At 41.8% G+C, this 19954-nt stretch overlaps 1 protein-coding gene across 1 annotated transcript in view; it reads right to left on the minus strand.

The window, feature by feature from the left end:
- Positions 1-19954, minus strand: part of SND1 (staphylococcal nuclease and tudor domain containing 1) — a 409526-nt gene that overhangs the window by 141462 nt on the left and 248110 nt on the right. Inside the window, exon 15 of the mRNA XM_032401299.1 lies at positions 9417-9558. Coding sequence (XP_032257190.1) covers positions 9417-9558 — 142 coding nt within the window. The remainder of the gene's footprint in view (positions 1-9416; positions 9559-19954) is intronic.

A 19954-nucleotide genomic window follows, 5' to 3' on the forward strand; every position in this document is an offset into this window, starting at 1 on the left:
ATTTTATCATAGGCAAAGGGTGGTTAAAAACCAAAAAACCAAAACAACAAAAAACCCCCCAAACTTAACAAGTCTGGATTAATGTGGCAATTTAAATAAATGGGGAAAGGCTCTGATGAAAAAACACGACAGAGAATGCAGTTGTGTCTCAGACACCTTCCGGATATGAAAGGAACTTCTGTGAATTGTTTTTCCTCCTATAAGTTCTGTGCTTGGCAGCCCTACCTCAGAATCTGGGAGCAATCCCATGGCCCCAAGACTGAGTGCAGATCCTTGGGCTTCCTTGGAGCCCCGCAAGCAGGAGGCATGAGGACATGCAACATGTGGCCAGTGGTTCTATCCAGTTCCCTGAGTAAAAAACTGTGGTGCCCACTGAGGGGCAGCAGGAGGGTGTGCTAGGGCCAGTTGCCCACACTGGGCACCTGGTGTGTTCTAATTCTCATGTTAGTGCCATTCACTGAGATTTAATACAAAGGGCCAGGCTTAGACTGGCATAGACAGCCCACTAGGTTGGGGAAGCCTCAGGAAAGCTTTCTGAAAGGAATCCAAGGTGAGCAACCATCTAGGGTTTGGGGGCAAAGACAGTTTTTCATGATGAGGAACTCTTTTTTTTCAACCCAGTCATATCTCTGTTTGAAAGGGGGATGTGAGAGGTGGTTCCCATAGCAACCAGGATTAAGTCTTATAGGCAGTGTGCACTGTTCACCCTGGGGCTGTCCATTACCAGATTTCAAAGCATTTCCCTTTAATTTCAAATTACCACACCATTTACACGCCCTCTCCTGCATCCAGGTGCTGCCATTTTCTACTATTAGGCTGGCCAAAGAGACACCCCACAGGGCAGGGGTAGTGGTGAGTAGCCCAATCCTGGATGCTGCTGCTTACCACCACTACTACTAAATGGCTGCTGACAAATGCCAATAGGCTGACAAGATGACAACAAAAAATCCATGCTGAAATGTATTTTTCTGGGAAAGCCACAAGAATGGAATCAGAAGTGAGGTATCTGGGCACAACCAGAGACAGGTGCTGGTACTGGAAACACTCCAGCAGAGATAAGCTTCCCATTCCCTACCTGCCATGCCCACGGATGTGGAAGCCTAGATAACCTTTAAAAGACTCGGAAGAACCGACAGGTGGGAGGGGAGGAGAAGGAATAGAAGGGGAACCCCCAGGGGGAAAGCTCCCAGGTCTGACCCTTTTGTACCACTCTACTGGCTCTTCTTGGCTCTGCCTGATTACTACCAGGGGTATTTTTTCCCCTTGTCTCAACAAACAAAACAAAAACAAAACAAAACAACAAAAAAACCCAAAACAAAACAAAACCCTCAAAAGCATCAAGAGTAAAAAGCAATAGTAGAAGGCAGGCGTCCGAGGATTTGGGAGGAAAGGATTCTTTTCTCCTAATTTTGACCCATCCATCCAGAGGGAATGAATGGGCCCAACCTGTAACAGCCGAGGAGAAATCCACATCTTTCTTTTCTTGGCACAGAAAACCCAACCAAGATGGTGAGGGCTGAGCATCCCAATCAGGAGGCTGTGCCACCCTCAGCAGTCCGACGGGCTCCACAGAGGGGGTGCTCCTGCTAACGTGCCTCCCTTCAGCTGCAGGTCTCTAGACAGGCTGGCACACAACTCCCGTGTGCGCCTTGCGGTCTCCCTCACCTCCAGGTCCCAGCATCGCACCAAGATAAGCAGGCCGGTCTGATGGAAAGAATTAACCAGGAAGCAGGAGAGCAAGAATTTTCTTTAAGTGTTTTAGCTCCAAGGTCTGTGACTGCCATTAAACCACGCTGTACAAATCTTATTTTTATTGATGTTTTTATTACTCTGACCAAAAAAAAAACAAAAAACAAAATAAATGGCTACAGAGCAGATCAAATCCCTGCCTCTGGACCCTGAAATACTCCATTACATCCTGGGAGTCTCCTTTGATTCCTACTACTAGTCCCCAGGTCACGGCATTTTTAGGTCTCTTACTTTCCTGGTCACTCTCCTCTGATCCTTCCGCAGTTTGCTGATCTCCTTCCCAAAAGGGTGGTCCCTGGAGAGAAGATCATACTCCAGGCCTGCCCTGACCTGGGCTGAACCAGCACTCAACTCCATCCCTCTCCAGATGGTGTACTACTGGCTTAGAAACCAGAATTGCCTTAGCCTTTTGGACAGTTATCACAATATATACTGTTAATGTTCTATAAAAATCGGAGTTGTTTTCATTTATATGGTTTTTAAGGCATATTTCTCTTATTCTTAACCTTCTTAAAAATGTTTGTTTGTTTCTTCATGTCTATACATTCTTCACCTCAGTAGACACAACTACTTTGCTTGAAGCCTGGAACTTATGTATTTCTAAATTCCTAGCATAGTGCCCAGTGGAAATAAATTATTAAATAGCCATGCCATTGAATGACCCACAAATACGATGAGGCTCATTCTGGGGATGATTCACGATCTAAAGATGGGAGATAATCAGGCTATCTTGGTAGGCCTGCACTTTCATCCACATGACATGAGCAGGGGTGGTGGTATGGTATGCGTGCAGAGATGGCAGCGGAAGGCAGGGCACTGAACGCTCAACAGCAGAAGAGCAGATTTACACGCCCAAAGGCAGAGAGAGAGGAAAATGACTGATGAGTACATCCATTTCTTTTAGGCTACTCTTCCTGAGAACTAATGATACAGGCTAAGTTGTTTTGCCTAGATGAATCACACCTAGCCTGCCAAAAGAAAATGTTCCCGATCCTGGATGCTCAAATGCCACCTCCCTTCTGAAGTCTTTGCCATTCCCCAATTAATTGTTCTTTCTTCTGCACTCTCATGGTATGCTGCTTATACTTTTCATAACTCCTTTTTATTTTTCCTTGTTCAAGTTTTTCATATGGCTGTCTACACTACTAGGCTAAAAGCTATTCAAGAAAGCAGAAATTATCATATTAATTTATGCATCACCCACAGTCTACCTATCAAAGACTGCTTTTTCTTATAGTGGGCTTGCAAAATCTTGGCCTCATTAAAAAAGGCTCCCCGACCTGTTTACTGTGCTAATGCTTTCCTAACGAGTGATTCTCCAGGACCTCCTGACATGAATGTAATTCATAAAATTCATATAATGGTATCTTTAAAAGTGAAGAACTAGAGCTGCTCCAGGAGAGTCTCATGTCAAGCTGCCCATTTCCGGTAATGGCACCCATCTGAAAGCAAGTAGGCGGTGGAGACAGAATCAAACTGGCAAGTCCCAAGAGAAAGAACACCCCACTTTACAAATACCCATTAAGTTGCAATTCAATTAAAGCATCTGAAAGGAATTCATAAGTATCAGCAGACCCTATAATTGCTTAATTAAGGATAGAAGCCCAGCAAACACAACCACATAACAGCCTGATTCATTAGCACCTCTGTGATAGCAGAATGGGATTTCTCACTTAAACATACATTGGCTTTAATTGTGTAGTTTGGTTAGGCACTGGTCATCAATGGGGATCCACCCTTCCTGGGGCCAGGAGATGGGGAGGATACTCCTGTTCACCTTCCCTCTCCTCTCTCATTAGAAGTTTTCGGTCTATTTTTTTTTTTTTTTTTTAATTTGACAGAGAGAGACACAGTGAGAGAGGGAACACAAGCAGAGGGAGTGGGAGAGGGAGAAGTAGGCTTCCCGCAGAGCAGGGAGCCCGATGCGGGGCTCGATCCCAGGACCCTGGGATCACAACCTGAGCCGAAGGCAGACGCTTAACGACTGAGCCACCCAGGCGCCCCAGTTTTCAGTCTATTGAAACAGGCAGTTGTATTCCTATTAGGACTAGCTGGAGAAGAGGCGTTAAAAAGAAAGAAGGACATGAGATACTTTCCTCAAAGGCATTCAGGGTGGAAGGACACAGCCGAACCTTTAATTTACCCATCATGCACATGACCACCATCGAAATTTACCAAAACCTAGATACCTAGAACCTTTTTCTCATTGCATCCCTTGTCATAATGCAGCTCCAGTGGGGGAGTTGTAATCAAAGAGAGAGAAAAAAATCGAAAAATGCCAAAGGGCCTGCAGGCGAAGGGAAGTCTCATTTTCTAGTCTTGTTTCATATGACTAGGCAACTGATTAATTAAAAGTCACCTGCTGTGATCTACATGGGAACCCCCTGCCAGGTGGCTGCTGCCTCCTAGGGGATTTGTACCATGGGATCCAACCAAGATGACTGACATCCACTCCCCCACACTCCGAACCTGCTGCAGTCCCTAATTCCTCATACATACTGCTGTCCTAGCTTTAGGAACATGGAAATGCATATGGGGTGCGCTCAGTGACTTAGCAGAAGACACCAAATACTTGAAATGAGACTACTTAGATTCCTTTGCACTGAAACCTCAAATTATTATTCTCTTCCAATTCAGGCAGCTGGTTCACAGGCAAACTTGATACCTGCCTCTGCTTAGTCAACAGGACTACTTCCTGAACTATGCCCTTGGCATGACCCAGATACCCTAGAGCTAAGAGAGTAATTCAAAATAAGGAAATGGACTGTAAAGGTCAGACATAGCACTAGGAAACACACTCCCATGCCCAATGGTGCTGTTAAGTAAAAATGTGAATCAAAGGCCAAGTGATATGCAAATATGTGCACCTCATATCCCTTTCGACAAGAAACTAAAATGTGAAACAAGTGAAAATACGTGAAAAATAAAGAATGGGGGTAAACTGCTTTTGTTCTAATGGGAGGAAAAGCGTGGGACACACTAAATGCTAGATGAGGAAAAAGGATGCTTTCAAACAAATGTGGGCTGCCCGGGGATCTTGGCTTCCCTGCGAACTGAGGACAAGACCTGGCTCTGATTGCCTCCACGACCGAAATAAGTCTGCACAGGAGGAGGCCACAGTGGCAGGCAGAGGGGAAGTCACCAGTCTCTGTTCTGATGCTGTAAGGTCACCTGCTCACCGACCAAACCTAAGCCAGGTGCTCAAAGGACTAAAGGGCGAGAGCTTCCAGGAGGCACTGACCTGTCAGCTACAGCTGACTTTGCCCAGCCCCACCTGCTATCCCATCTGACCAAGCAATCATTCCACATACAGGGGTGCAGGAACCGTGACAGAGAGGCCAGCTGGCTCGGGCCAAATGCCACTCCCTATCAAGCTGTGGGGCCGTCTGCCCAAAAAAGGCGACATAAAAATGGAAAATGTCCACCCCACCTTGAAGTCCAGAGGGCTCTCTGAAAGGCTGGGATTAATGAGAGCAGCACATACGGGATTGCTGAACAATTATCTTGACTTTCCCCTTGAGAATCACAGCCCAAACTCCCTCCTGGCTGCAGAGAGACATCATTTCCAGCAGAATGCCATTTTTCCAGGATGTAGAGCACATCCCACAGATACCTGCAAAGCTCTGCCATGAGGTTCACTGTCCAGGTGAACCACCCCACAATGTGAATGCTGTGTCTGTGTCTACACTCACATTCAGCGTTCGTTGTAGCTGGTCTCAGAAGACCAAGGGGCCCTCCTCTAAGGATACTCCCTCCCTCCATCCTGCTCTCTAGCCATCTCATTCCTGCTGTCTCCTCTAGCTCATCGCTCTATCAATCAATTCCTTGCAGCCTTTCTTCGTTTCTTCTCAGGATTCAGACCAGTGCATCTCATGTTCCCTATGATACTTTCTCACTCCATCTTTTTTATATCCTCATTTGCCAAGAAGATTTTGTTGAGTTTTACTTCTGTAATTGGTATTATGAAAACAATAGGTATACCGAATAGCTTTTCCAACTCAATGCCACGTTCTGCTCCAATCTTAAGAATTACAGTTATACAAGTATTCAAGTTGCTGACATCCTTAGAATGTTACTGTGACCCCTTAGCTTTCATTTTTATGCATTCCGTTTGCATTCTGTTAGAATTTTGTAACGAGCACTCTATTTTTGATTCTGTTCCTCATTTCCCACATTTACACCCTAATCGCCTGTAATCTGCCTTTAGCTGAATCAACTCTGATGCAATTGCACTGACAAAGGTCATCTGTGACTTACTAATTGATAAACAGTATAAAATCACTTCCTAGTTTTTACCGACTTGATATTTTAGGTAAAACCTGACAGTGCCGACTCCTTGGATTTCTTTCCTCTCTTGGCTTCCTGAACACGCAGGATTCTCCACCTAATCCTCCGACCACCAATTATCGGTTCCTAAAACCTATTCTTACTTTGGTTTTGCCCTTGCTGGTGGATATCCCAGTCTGCCCAAACACTCAAGCCTTGGGCGAGTTACTTTCTTCCTACACTCAATGTCACCCCCATTTCTGACCAAAAAAATCCAATCATTCCCTGAATTATCAAGTCTTCCTCCTAAATACTTTTCCAACCTCTCCTCTTCACTGCCAGATTTTAGGTCACTAACCCTCTTGCTTCTGTAACTGCTTTCTCAGTCTCCAGCCTCATTTATTCCAACGTATTCACCAAAATAAGCTTTCTTAACACAAGTGCGAGCACGTTGCTCTCTTGCTCAGTACCCTGAGTGACTCTGAGGGTCCACGGTATATCCTGTGTGCATTTCTAGCCGCATCCCACCCCAACCCCTCACTCCTTATATTCCACCAATACCAAAGGGGGCGCAGTTACCTGGGCACACCAGGAAAGATCATACCTCTACACCTTTGTACATGCTGTTAACCTCTAGTTGGAATGTTCCTTTCTTCCTCCTTTTCCCCTCCTGTCCCAACACTGCCAACTCCTATTTGTCCTTCAAAAGCAGCTCAGGTGGCAGCTCCTCAGGGAGACAACCTCTGATTTCCCTCTAAGTAACCGATCACTCCCTTCTCTGTGTTACTTCTGTGCCTTGTAAAGAATTCTCTTCACCTAGAGCCCAATACTGCAGTTTGCTTACATGTCTGTGTTCCCTCTAGAGCTTCCAGAGACCTAGGACAATGTCTTACCAGGATGCAGAGTTCCTCTTTCAAAACTCAAAGGGAAAAACCAGTAGCCTTCCTATCAGTGAGCTTTCTGCTCATTCAGGAGGAGGCTAGAACAGCACCTTTCCTTGGTTTATTTCCACTGATAGGTCAAAGTCTCCATGGCAGAGCCTCAGCTGTGTGCGCACACACTGTACAATATACCATTGCACTTAAGAGTTAAGAAGAGCTCTAGTTATGAATTCACCAAGTCTTTGTGAGAGGAAGGGGGAAGGAAACATATTTATGGATAATCTACTTTATGGCAGGCTTGTCTGAACCCTTTACACATCTCATTAAATCCTCACAAAATCCTAAGAGGCAAGAAACACTTTCCAGTTAACTGATGTCTAAGCTAAGGCTTCAAGAGTAAAAAACCTCCCTAAAGTCACCTGCTTGTGCAGAGTAGAGCCATGATTCAAACTGAGGTCTGCGTGCTCTTACTTTCCCCTGTCCGGTATCCTTGCCAGGTTTCTAAAGAAATCAGAAGATGCAGAATATAACCACATATAGTATGGCACGAGAAAAATGGAAAAGCTTATATTTTATCATGTATTTGCATTGGTAATCTATCTTTCAGAATGTAAGTTAACTCGGGCACTGTCTTTCGAATTGCTAAACTTAGAATAATGCCAAGTACACACAGGAACTGGCTGCTGTGGAGTTGAGTGACCAGGCTGCGTTTTGTCTCAGCTTCAGTTGGCTGGAAACTGCCCCAGTGAACCCTTACGCAACACATATACAGTGGGACAAGGCCTTTCTGGCAGTTGGCTGAAGTCCAGAACAGTCAAGCAAGACAAATGCTCCATGGGAAAGAAAGTACAACCAGAAGGGTTCTGCAGGAAAACTCCAGCCAGGATAGGTCTAAGCTCTGAGCTGGCTCCGTTCAGGTAGTTTTGAATTTAGAAGCCAGAACTTCAATGTTTTCTTTCCCCTACAGACCTGCGGCCAAGCTTTCCAGAAAGAATAATACTTTTTCTCTTGTTCACCTCTGGGATAAAGCTCCACACTGCCAAGAGGATGCTTTTGTTTTGTAGACATAGAACAAAGGAGAAGTTGAATATATACTTCCAACTCTGTAACAACAAGAATTCACTGATAAGAAACTTCTCGGCTCCGCAAATCTTAAGGGCACGAATGGCTTCCGTCACACACTGCCATGCTACCGCTCCGTTTACTACAAGCACAGCCCTCCAGTAAGATATGGATTTGTTCTGGCCCTTCCTTTCCGCAGCTGCCCCTGAGCTTCATGTTATATTTCAGTTAGTCCCCTCAGAAAGCCTGCAGAGCTGCGCAGTGATCATTAACTTCTTCAGAGCGTGCGAGACAGCCTCAGCCAGAAGTGGCGGCCCAGCAGCAGCAGCAGAGAATGTCACGGCCATGTGTTCACTGAGTGATTTATCTCACACAACAACCCATTTAGTTAGGGCCTGAGGGAGACCCTGATCCAGAGAAGAAACTATCCGTGCCTTCTAGGAAAAGGAGGCTGAGGCAATCTGGCAGGGGACAGCAAGCATGGCTCCCATTTCTCTCCCCCCATGGCAAATTCTATTCAAGAATCCCAACAGAAGGAGTGCTGAGGGAGCAGGGTATCAACAGAAAAGGCAATGTGAACCGGGAGAACACAGCAGAATGTGTATGTCCTTTGAGAGGGAGTGAATGTTTGTATGTACAGGGTGGGCTGTGGGGTGTTGAAGTAAAATGACACTTTCTCTCAAAGACCACAGTCTCTGTGAAGTACTGACTGGAAATAAATAACTTTATTATCTGCCATTGGGGAAGAAATAAGGCAGTCTGCTCCTTGAATGCATAAATGTAAATTGCTCAAAGAACACAGTTCATACACAGTCTTTCTGGCTTGAGAAATATTAAGCTACTAAAAAAGATAGGATAAGAAAGATGCGCATTCAGTCAGCAAAGAAAAGGTGGCCTTCCCTAGCACGTCAAGCTTAGTGCAACAGGAAAATAGTAAAGATGCAGGAGCCTGGGAAGGTAATGTCATGTTTGACGTTTCAGAAAGGATTTGGATCCTAATGACAGCTGAAAAGAATAAAAGACAAACGGTACTGCCTAGGGAGACACAAGGGGAGGGTGTCTCAGCTCCTTGGTGGACTACCCATGACTAACATGGCAGGAGTGGTCTATCCCAAATGCGAAATACCGACTGTGAGAATTCCATCATTAGTATTTTTCTTTGTCTGGAATTCCCTTCACCCAGGCTGTGAAAAGATACGTGTTGTCTTTCAAGCTGCTCTACTCTTATGCCCTGTGGCTGGTAGAAATGGGGAGCAGGAAGAGGGCCCAGTGTTGGGTCTGCAGTGATAGAGCGATCAAATCTAGCAGTTTAGTGTTCACATCTCAATCAGAGACTAAAACACCTAGATTGGTTCGAGGTCCTATCTAAAACACAAGGGAAAGGAGGGCATGTGACCTCCAAGCATGACCTCTGAGCTCCGGGAAGAATTATCAGAACATAAAACACACAAGACTTACCTGCAAGCAAGAAGGTGATAAGGCAAGTTTCCTTTGGCAAATATAGCTTGAGACGAGAACCACTGAAGACATATTCCACCACAGCTTCAGAACGACCTGCCCGCTGAAGGAAGGGCAGAAACTGCTTTGCTTTTTGGGTATCCTGGTGGATAAAAGAAAAGAATCATTAGAAAAAAGTAATAAAATCTGAGCAAATGATTCTTTTTCTCTGTTCTAGGGCAAAAAGTCTGGCAGACCATAGAAAGCTCGGCGAATAATCGTAGGAAAAGAGACAACCCTGAAACTATGACATAGGCAAGATACCCATGTGACTTCCACAGAAGAAACAGAGTTAATCTGAAATTTCCAGAATATTCTGTGCTTCCTTCTGTTCTGTTACTATGCACTCAATGGATATACAAGTTAGGAAGGTGCTTTGAAATGAAAATTTCATTCCTCACGGGATGCAAAAAAGGGCTTCTCTTCCTTCAACAAAATCAAGGGGGAGAAGACTAATACCAACCTTTCATGGAGGTTAATTTAACCTTTAATTTTCATTAAAAAAAAAAAAAAGTGACACCCAGGCTGTGTTACATAAAGCCCCTTCCCAAGAAACCCAAAGTAGTTCATCTTTAACCGTCAATCGGTTACGTAGATTCAGAGGCTCACTGTTTCTGAACATCAAGAGTGCAGCCTTCTTTGGGTGCCTATATAGCGAGCCTTGGTCTACGTGCTTTTCAGGGGTGAGCTGGGACCTGGGCAGACTGTTCCTGTTCCCAGCCTGGGAGATCTCTAATAGGACATGCTCCACGGGGACCTATTCCACATCATGTCAGTATGAACAATTATAGAAACAGGAAAACACATGAAACCTAATAGCACTTTAAAACTTTTTTCACACATAAAACACAAAGTGCATGCCCTCTACCCTCAAGAGTAACCAGACCTTGGACATTTTGAACCTCAGAGCTCTCATCTAGAGAGCTTCAAATCCTTTCAGTCCTTCAAGCTAATGAAATAGATGATAGAGTAAGCAAGCATCAAAACATCACAGTGCATGTGCTGGGGGAGTAGTCAGGGGACGTCAGAATTTCCGAGGTTTTCAGCCCAGCCAGCAGAACTGTAAACCCCCTCTGAGGACAGCAAGCTCTGCACACTTTCCTGACTCCTGCGACACAAGCAGTCCGCACTCCGCCAAGCTCTTCCTTTCTGACTCTGCTCCTAGCAACAGAGCTATTGTATCTAAATTAATGCACATTAGATAATGAAAATTTAACAAGCCATCAAGTATTTGAGAGCTTTCACAGCAGCCAGAGGGGCTCCTCTCATTCAGAAGCAGTGAGGTAGGCTGGGATGAAAACAGTATTTATAGTAATGAGATTCATCCTTCCCTTCAAACAGATTCTCAGAGAAAAGGAGAGACAGTCATCCATTCTCAGCGTCTTTAATGGCACATTGGTAAAAGGTAAGGTAACAATGAGCTTTAGTGAGTTGGGAACTCCCCCAGTGAACACTTAAGCAACACATATTCTACTCTACATATACAGTGGGACAAGGCCTTTCTGGCAGTTGGCTGAAGTCCAGAACAGTCAAGCAAGACAAATGCTCCATGGGAAAGAAAGCACTACCTGATTAAAATCCTTTTGCCACACTAGTCTAAATCTGGGACATTATTCATGAGCTGAACCAGTAAGTCAACAACAATTATTAAATTGATTATCGCAATTCAGGAGGCAACTTAATGTCTCTGAAGAGAGGGCCTTTCCCCTCAAAACTGCAGTAATCTATATTTTTCAGAAACAGACTTTTGCTCACTGTCATATGGATGTATTTATCTGGAGAAAAAAAAAAAAGGTGCTTATAGGAATAACAGCAGCTCACACACACATAGGTAGTAATACAAAAAGAAGGTTGGAGCAGACTCTCACCGTATTTTGCTAAATGATTACCTACTTTACCAAGAAAGAGAATTTCTCAGACTGGGAACCAAGGAGAAATCAAGGTACCTTACTATCAGCCATGTAATTAAACAAAAAGTTCCTGACTCTTCCTAAGTCTCAACCTACAATTTAACAGTCCTAATCCAGAAACAACAACATATGGGAAGAAGGCAAAGAGAATATGACATGCCACTGATTATGACAAAGATTAGAAGTGAAAGCCGACTATGACAACTGAAGGCATGAAAACAAATTTTAAAAGCCTACCACAATTGTCCATGTTTACTTCCAGAGCCCAAACTGCAAGACAAGACATGGAACTCCCTCATCGTTCCAAATGCTTGAAGATGATATGCCTATGAACGACCCGTTAAGGGAAAAGATAGAAAATTTCACCCAAGTTCATAGATTCTTAAGAGTAAAAAAATTCTTATCAAGTCAATTAAATTGAATGTAAGTACAAGATGTCAGCTCTTTCAAATCTCCATCACAGGCAATGGTGTCTGTCCTTCCTTGTCATCTCAAGCGCTTCCCTTGCTTGGCATGTTCCTTTTTAACACAAAAATCCTCGAAACCTTTAAAATTTGTTTAAGTGGCTCATATGAAAAGACTGATATGTCAGACTGACAAGTTCCCTCAGGTGATGTAGCCATACATCATTCCCTGCTAATTTAGCTATGGAATTATTTATTTTAGGAGTTTTGATTGTTATTACCATAAAAATGACTGAATGTGGTTAAACTCTGATTTGCCTTCCAAAGAGCCCATGCAAGTACAGCAATGTGCTTCAGTCTCTTACACTCACTTCTAAGTTTCAACACTAGGTAAATAAGAGAAAACCTGATTATGAGGAACAGTGTAACAGAGAGCAGTTTAGGCCCCACTGAGGAACTGAAGATGCCAGGTGGATCTTAAGGACAATAAAGTGAGCAAGTTCAAATGACAACATTCAGATGACATTTGAAATTCTCCAACAATCCTGAAGCAGCACCTACTGAGATTTAGTGAAATCAAAGGTTTCTTTATAACCTTATAACTCCAAAAGGTATTTTTAAAAAGCCTCAGATTTAAAGAGATAACAACACCGAGACTTAAGGCACAGAAGGCTCATTTCAAGGTAAGACTATTCAGGATCAAGTATTTCTGTCTAGAAGTCTAGTTGCAGAGACTCTCATCCTCAGGTTTTCCATGCTGTGACTCCATGTACATGAGGCCTGGGAGTCTACTCGCCATAGTTATCTGGCATAACATTGGCTCAAGGCTTTGAGAATCCAAGCAGATAAATTAGCTACAGTTTTCTGCACCAATATTCCCCTCCACTGGTGTAAATAATCAAGAAGCAACTGTACTTCTGAGCAGGTAAGTCTTTTTTTGTTGCACTGCTAGTTTTCACATTACCTGTGCTCCAAAACAAACCACACCTAAGTTATTTTCCTGTAATCCTAGAGAAGCTAATTTAAGGTTGCATTAGCTACATTTAACTTGCTATTGTGGATAGCATCTCTTTAAGGAATGTTTCTGCCTCCTCAATACACCTTGAAATTGAGAAAGTAATGATGCAACAAATGTGCCTGGGGTGACTTCATTTCAAAGGATGCTAATATCTATACCTCAGACTTACTGGAACGGAGCTTGGAATGACCCCAAAGAAAGGCAGGATGATCCTTAGAGAGAGGGAAAGGTTGTAAAGACACCTTAATTATACACTCCTACTCTGTCCTCACTTCTGGCCTGTCAGGTCAAACCTCTTCCAAATGCAGATTACATGTGTCAATGCCTGTAAGAAATTCCCTTCAGCAGGTAGATTGCCACCTGTCTCTACAAAGTACGATGTGTAAGCAAGCACATGTTGAAAATAATTTAGTACAATGAATGACCAAGTTTGGGAGAGTGGGAAAGTTGAGGACAGAAGAGGGCAGGGGAAGGGCAGGGGGAAAGGCAGAGGAAGCAGAATCCTTACATGGCACGCACAGGACCAAGGTCCTCAAGTACGCTACTTAGACGCCCGTGTCCTCTGCATCCTAGAAGAGCAGAACTTATATAAATCAAAGTTCTGTGAATTCTGGAACAGGATTTAGGCTGTCAGTTTATACTTGATGTTAGCAAAGTGAATTCTACGATTTTTCCACTGAAAATACCCATATAGTAGGCATAAACATGCTTCCTGGTGAGAAGCAAACATCACAACATACAAAACAGCACAGGGAAATGGGAATCAGAGTAAACCTATTAGTTAGCCATTAATCAGGATTATCATGGGCAAGTCTCAAAAGGGAGATGTTAATAATGAAGCTCACTAATTAGTTTTCATCATCACAATCACTCTTTGATTAACATCATAGCAAAAAGAACTAAAAACAAATACATGCAGAGCTTATTAGGGTACCATGGGGTACTCCACCAGCACATGAGAAACCACATTTGAAAGAGGCCCATCAAACCTGAAGAAGCTGCCTGGCAATACAACCGAGTCCTGCATGGCCACTGCAGCGAAGCAGGAAGGTTTCTCCCCTGTGAGCGCTGACTATCCCCTCTATGGGGTCGGGCTGAGGCTAAGGCCTCCAAAGCACATTGCTGTTTGGCTCCAACCAATCTTAATACTGAAGTGACAGAAGCTCTGTGTACAAAAGAACAGATACAGAGGGGAAAAAAAAAAAAAAGAGCATGGAGATCAGAACTAACACCAAGGATAGGACCCAAATACACTCGCTTTTTAAGCTGTACTGTGACAATTCATCGCCATAGTTACAGATCTTTTCAGGGCTCCCCAGACCAGGAGGATCTTTCCTGCAGCTATGTGGAAGACAAATCCTAAGTACCTCCTCCTCCACCAGAAAGGCAAAAAAGTCATCCATCACTCCGTGCTCTTCCTCTCCTCCACACCCTGGGCTCTATGCCCCCACCCCCCCGGCATTTTAATGAGGCTGTGAGTCTCTGTGAGGGACCAGCTGTACAGCATGATAGCCCCTGGATATGAATGGGACCCTGCGGGGAGAGACCTGCGAATGCCCTCCAGCTCCAACATTTACCACAAAGCACTTAAAAATTTGAAACCAACCTTCCCTGGCTGGTTATCAATGCTTCATGGTGAGGTGTGTGTGAGGGAACTAGGGGCATAAACATCAGTGAAGTGCAAGTTTAACAGGAATGAAGTGAACACAGCAGAGGACATAGAGAAAAACACTCCTACTGAAAAAATTATAAGGAAACAAGAAAAAAAAAGGTGCTGAAAAGCTAGGCCATCAATCATCTTTCATTAAGTGCTGTCTATAGTTTACAGTTTTCTCACACTATTTACTTCCTTGGCACAGAACCTCACTCAGGCCTCCAACATGTCAGAGCGTAGGAGAAACAAGGTTTCCTGCTCTGGGCTCCACTCCTGGGAGCATGAATCAAGAGGACAATTGCAGGAGCACTAGGCTGTGAGACAGCTTTGAGCTTGGGAGGCTGGCATTCCAATCTGTGGCACCCTTAACAGAGAACGCAACCTTCCGTTTTCTCCCTTGACTCTACTCCTTTACCAATTATTAGGTTAGGATGGCCTGGCTAAGCAAAGCTTCCAAACTTGGAAGCTAAGGGCAGACCAAAGGGCAGAAGGAACAGCATGGTACACTTCCCAAATTGGAAGAAAGCCACAGAGCATGTCAGGGCAAGTGAACTTCATGCCCCAAATATGGAGGAAAAGAAATTTCTCTGCAATCAGACTTGAAAGAAACTTTGCGGATGTGCCTGTTGCTCTCAGGAGCCCTGCAAGAACAGGTGTCTGTAAATATTTGTATTTGGTCGGTCTTGTCCACCATCTATTTTCTTTCCCAAAGGTCCAATACTGATAAAAGAAAGGACTTGCAATGCTACTAAGATGAGAAGACATAACCTATGTTTAGAAGAAAAATTGGCAAAGCAGCATTCCAATCGATAATCATGGCAACCTAAGTAGGAAAAAATCAAATCGCATTACAGAAATAGATTAGGGGACCCCAGAATATGGCCTGGACTTCATCTGTAATCACCCCAAACTGGTAATAGCTTAAAGCTCCCTCAACAGGGGATGGATAAACCAGCTGCAGTACCCTCACACAGTGGAATGATACTCTGCAATAAAAAGGATACAGGCAACAACATGGATGGCTCTCAAATGCAGGATTCCATTTATAGGACACTGTGGCAAAGGTTAAAGTATAAGGACAGAAAATGGATCAGTGGCTGCCAGGGACTAGGGGAAGGACTCCAAGGGGATGGAAGAATTTTCTGGGATGATGTAATAGTTCTATTATCTTAACTATGGTGATGATTACGTGTATATACTGTAGCTTTTCAAAATGTACGTCTGTCAAAACTGACAGAATTATATTCTACAAATGATGTATTTTTATAAATTAAACCTAAATTTTAAAAATAAAAAATTGGCCTACATAGGTAGCCTATGCAAAATTTTAATTTTTAACTTAAGAAAACCTTTTTCCTAGTCAACTAATTTGTAAGTATCTCAGAGTTACAAGTTCAAAATGAAGCACTTTTCATGCTTTAGATAAACTATCTAACTGTTCAATGAATTAAAGATTTTAAAAATTGAAGCAGAAAATAGTTTAGATGAGAAAAATCATGAGGTTAGAAGAGCATAGAAAACATTTTATTGGTTTCACAAAAGCAGCGTAATAAAGTATTAATTCTTAGGCAATGGCTAAAGGAAAGCATGATGCCATCCTCAACTGGCTATGTAGAGGAAATGTTTTGTTCAAATAAAGAAAAAAAGTACTGCTAAGTACATATCCCGATTGACATTTCTTTTCTACCTTGAAATAAAATCATGTGATATGGCTTAATGTGAATAAAATAATATCCACTTCTTTATCAAATAAAAATTCTATACTAGCTCAGAGATTATTCTTTTATTGAATGACTCTCAATTTCCCAAATTTAACCAGCTGAAATTATACTGTGATAACCATTCAATTTAACCTTTAGAAATGAAGTCATTGCCTTTTAGTGGAAAAATCTGCATTTTATCATCAACAGGAAATACAATGCCCTTGGCTTATTCTACAAGACTTTTTTTGAATTATAAATTTAGCATAGAAAGAGCAGATGGTGGTATATGTGTGTGCCTCATATAAAAAGTGGAGAAGTATTTACCTAGTTATAATAAACTATCAACTATCCAAGCTTGCTTTCTTCCGATATTCAATTCTCTTTCTCTAACTTGGATGGGGTGTGAAGCTCATCAAGGTGGCGTGCCAAGGAATGTCCTTCCTCAAGTCTGCCAAACCACAGAACTATCTCAAAGTTATGACCTGTAATTTGTGAGGTCCAGAAAAGTTTCTACAAATAAACCCCACCTTCTTTCCCCCATCCCAAACTGTCCCTTTCCCCATTTCTCCATACTCTAACTTCCCAACAGATTATTACAATTTTTTCTTAAATTGATATTCAGTGTGAAGACTTTGTAAACCACAGCCCTCCCTGGAGTGCTCCCCTCCTTTCTCCTGCTGACTTCTGCATGGTGGCCCGTGAGGCCTGCCTCACAATGGATGTCGTGGGCCTTCCCTTCACCAAGACCCTGGAAATTCCCTTCACATCCTATCCTGGGTTCTGTTTCCTAGATCCACAACTTCCTCTTTCTTGGTTTATTTCCTTTCCATTAAAAAAAAAAAAAAATCCTGTTCTTATTTCATGGAGAAAAATGTCTTCTCTCTCTGAGGTCAGGTAAGTAAATACAGTATTGCTTTTGTAGTTTTATTCAGGAAAAACACTATCCACAAATACTTTGAATCAACAGATAAATTCCTTTCACTGTTCATCAGCATAATAATAAAGTATCTAAAGGAAATTCACACACTGGAAGACATATCTTCCAATTATTTTCAGGTTAAATATTTCTCAAAAAAGAAAAAAAAAAAAAAACAACCACCATGTAATTTATCCAGACTGTAGACAACAAAAATAGTTAAAGGAAGCATTTCTATGTTAAACTGGTAAAGATAACTACAAAACAATAACAGAAAAAGACCATTTACATTTAAAGCAACTGTGCTGTCGGGGGCGCCTTGGGAAGCTCAGTCAGTAAGTGTCTGACTGCTATTTTGGCTCAGGTCATGATCTCAGGGTCATGAGACTGAGCCCAACGTCAGGCTCCATGCTCAGCCCAGAGTCTGCTTCAGATTCTCTTTCCCTCTCCCTCCTGCTCATTGTCTCTCTCTCTCTCTCTCTCTCTCTCTCTCATATAAATAAACAAAATCTTTAAAACAACTGTGCTGTTCCACTTCTAAGAATGAAATGATGAGTCTTTATCGGAAAACCATCATAGACATCCTGAACATTTCTGGAAAAAGGGCATGTGACTGGTCTAAAAACACAGCTTATATATGGAAGATGACAGTGAGAATCTGGAACAAAGCAACCAACCGATCTATGGTTCTGGTATCAATTACCAGGCCACGATGAAAAAATAACAGGTTTGGAATACATTTTTTCTTTCAAAGTTTCACATCAATTTTTATCACTTCCAAAGTCTCTATAGGCAAGAGGCAAGAATTTATTACAGAAGCAGAAAATGGCCTGAGAAATAATTAAAATAGTATGTGCAGAGTAAAGAATTTAAAAGACAGTCTGATGAAGCACAGGTTTCATTTCATGGGCAAGTCAGGAACTCAGGGGCAAGGAAATTGATGTCATGCTAAACTCTACCCCACCTGAGATAAGAACCCAACTTCAGAAAGAGATAAAGAAAAAAAATCAGTAAGCAAACTGTGACATAAAATTTAAAAAAATCAAAATAAATATTATAAAAGATTAGAGGATTAAAATAACTACAACACCCCCTAAAGTAGTTTGAACATTCATTTTTGCCTGGAGACATACGAATTTATGGCCAATTAATCCTAAAGAAAGCTTTCTGATTATGTCTAATTCGTTTTCTTGAAGACCTACATTTTAAAAAATTTTATTTAAATTCAATTCAATTAATTCAATTAATTAATATGTAGTGTATCATTAGTTTCAGAGGTAGAGTTCAGTTATTCATTGGTTGTGAAGCCCTACATTTTTAGAGTTAATAAAAATAGATAATTTAAAAATCTGGAAGAGAAAGTTCTAGTTTTTGAGACATGGAGAAAAATGACAACTATTATGGCAGAAGTTTATTATTAAGACAGAAGGCAATCAATGTTTTGAAGAATGTATCAAACCAAAAATCTAATCTATCAAATAAAAAAATCTAATTAGATTTACAGATGATGATGTTAAAAACAACTATATGGTATCCTTTGGCATAAGTGTCCACTTTATGGGACTGTTGTAAGAAATAGTTAGACTATGAATTAGCTAAGGGAATAAAATGTTGTTTATGAAAGAAAAGAACAATCGAAATAAATACCCAAGAATAGGAAGCTGATGAAATAAATTACAGTATATCAAGAAGACAGAAGACTAGGTAGACATTAAAAGTATGATTCAAGAAGACATTCATGTGTAAAAATATAACTGGAAAAGAAAATTAAGCACCTACTATGTGCCAGGCACTGTTCAAGGCGCTGATTGTGTAGTTAAGAATAAAACAAAGTTTCTGTCCTAAAAATAGTTTATATCATTTAAAGGGGAGGGGTGGGGAAAATTTTTTTAAAAACCCACATTTTGGTAAATAGATGTATTTTTATTGACAAATTTCTGATGGTAGTAGTAGAGATCATTTTATTCCTTTGGCTTATTGATTTTTGATGCATTTAAAATAAAAAAATTTGACAGAAATTTGTGGTACAAAAATGTGTAAGTTTTTGTTTTCAAAAGAAAATATATTAACATTCAGTGCTGATTCAGCTCTGCCCAGATAAACTCACAAATTATTTAGGTCAGATAACTGTCTCTCCAGTTTTTTAAGAGCCAAATTCAACATTTTCCACAATGATAATAGGCTTAAATTTTAAGGGAAGTACCCTTACAGAAAAGGGTAGTTAGAAATGTAGTGTTTTGGATATACTGGGAAATTCTAATTCTTCCTCAAGAAAAATACAGATTTAACTCTGCCTCACCTAGTGACTTTACAATTCTGGTTTAATGTAATCACATGTAGATACTGTATTGGGGTTGTCAAAGTATAACCCTAAGGATCTAGCTTATCAATGGAAACCATGTACCCCAGAATGCATGAGTGATGGCGGAGAATTCAAAGAGTTTTGATCAACATACCCAAAGGAATTTGGAGGATCTCCCATCATTGTCATACCTTTGTCCAAGAGTGCATATGTAATTACGGATGCCCTGGATTTCTTACACATTGAAAACTACACAGACACCATCATTACACACATTTGTCTACTTACTATTCTTAGGAAACTCTTAACAGTGATGGCATAGAGCCACTAAGACATTGTTCCTGGGGATAATCCAGTTGGGACAATTAGCTCTTGCTCCTTATGCCCCTTCAGTCCACAAAAACTGCTCCAAAGTCACCAGTAACCGGTTTTGCGAAATCCACTTGATAGTTCTCAATCTTTGTCTTTCTTGACCTTGAAGGAGCACGGTCAAGTTTTGTGTTGTAAGGCTCTCTCCTCTTAGTTACTAGGATTTTCCTCTTGATAGCTCAGGAAGCACCTTTTTAAAATTTGTTTGGCGGGTTACACCCCA

This window comes from Phoca vitulina, unplaced genomic scaffold (genome assembly GCF_004348235.1).
Source record: "Phoca vitulina isolate PV1807 unplaced genomic scaffold, GSC_HSeal_1.0 scaffold4, whole genome shotgun sequence".
Classification (NCBI taxonomy): Eukaryota; Metazoa; Chordata; class Mammalia; order Carnivora; family Phocidae; genus Phoca; species Phoca vitulina.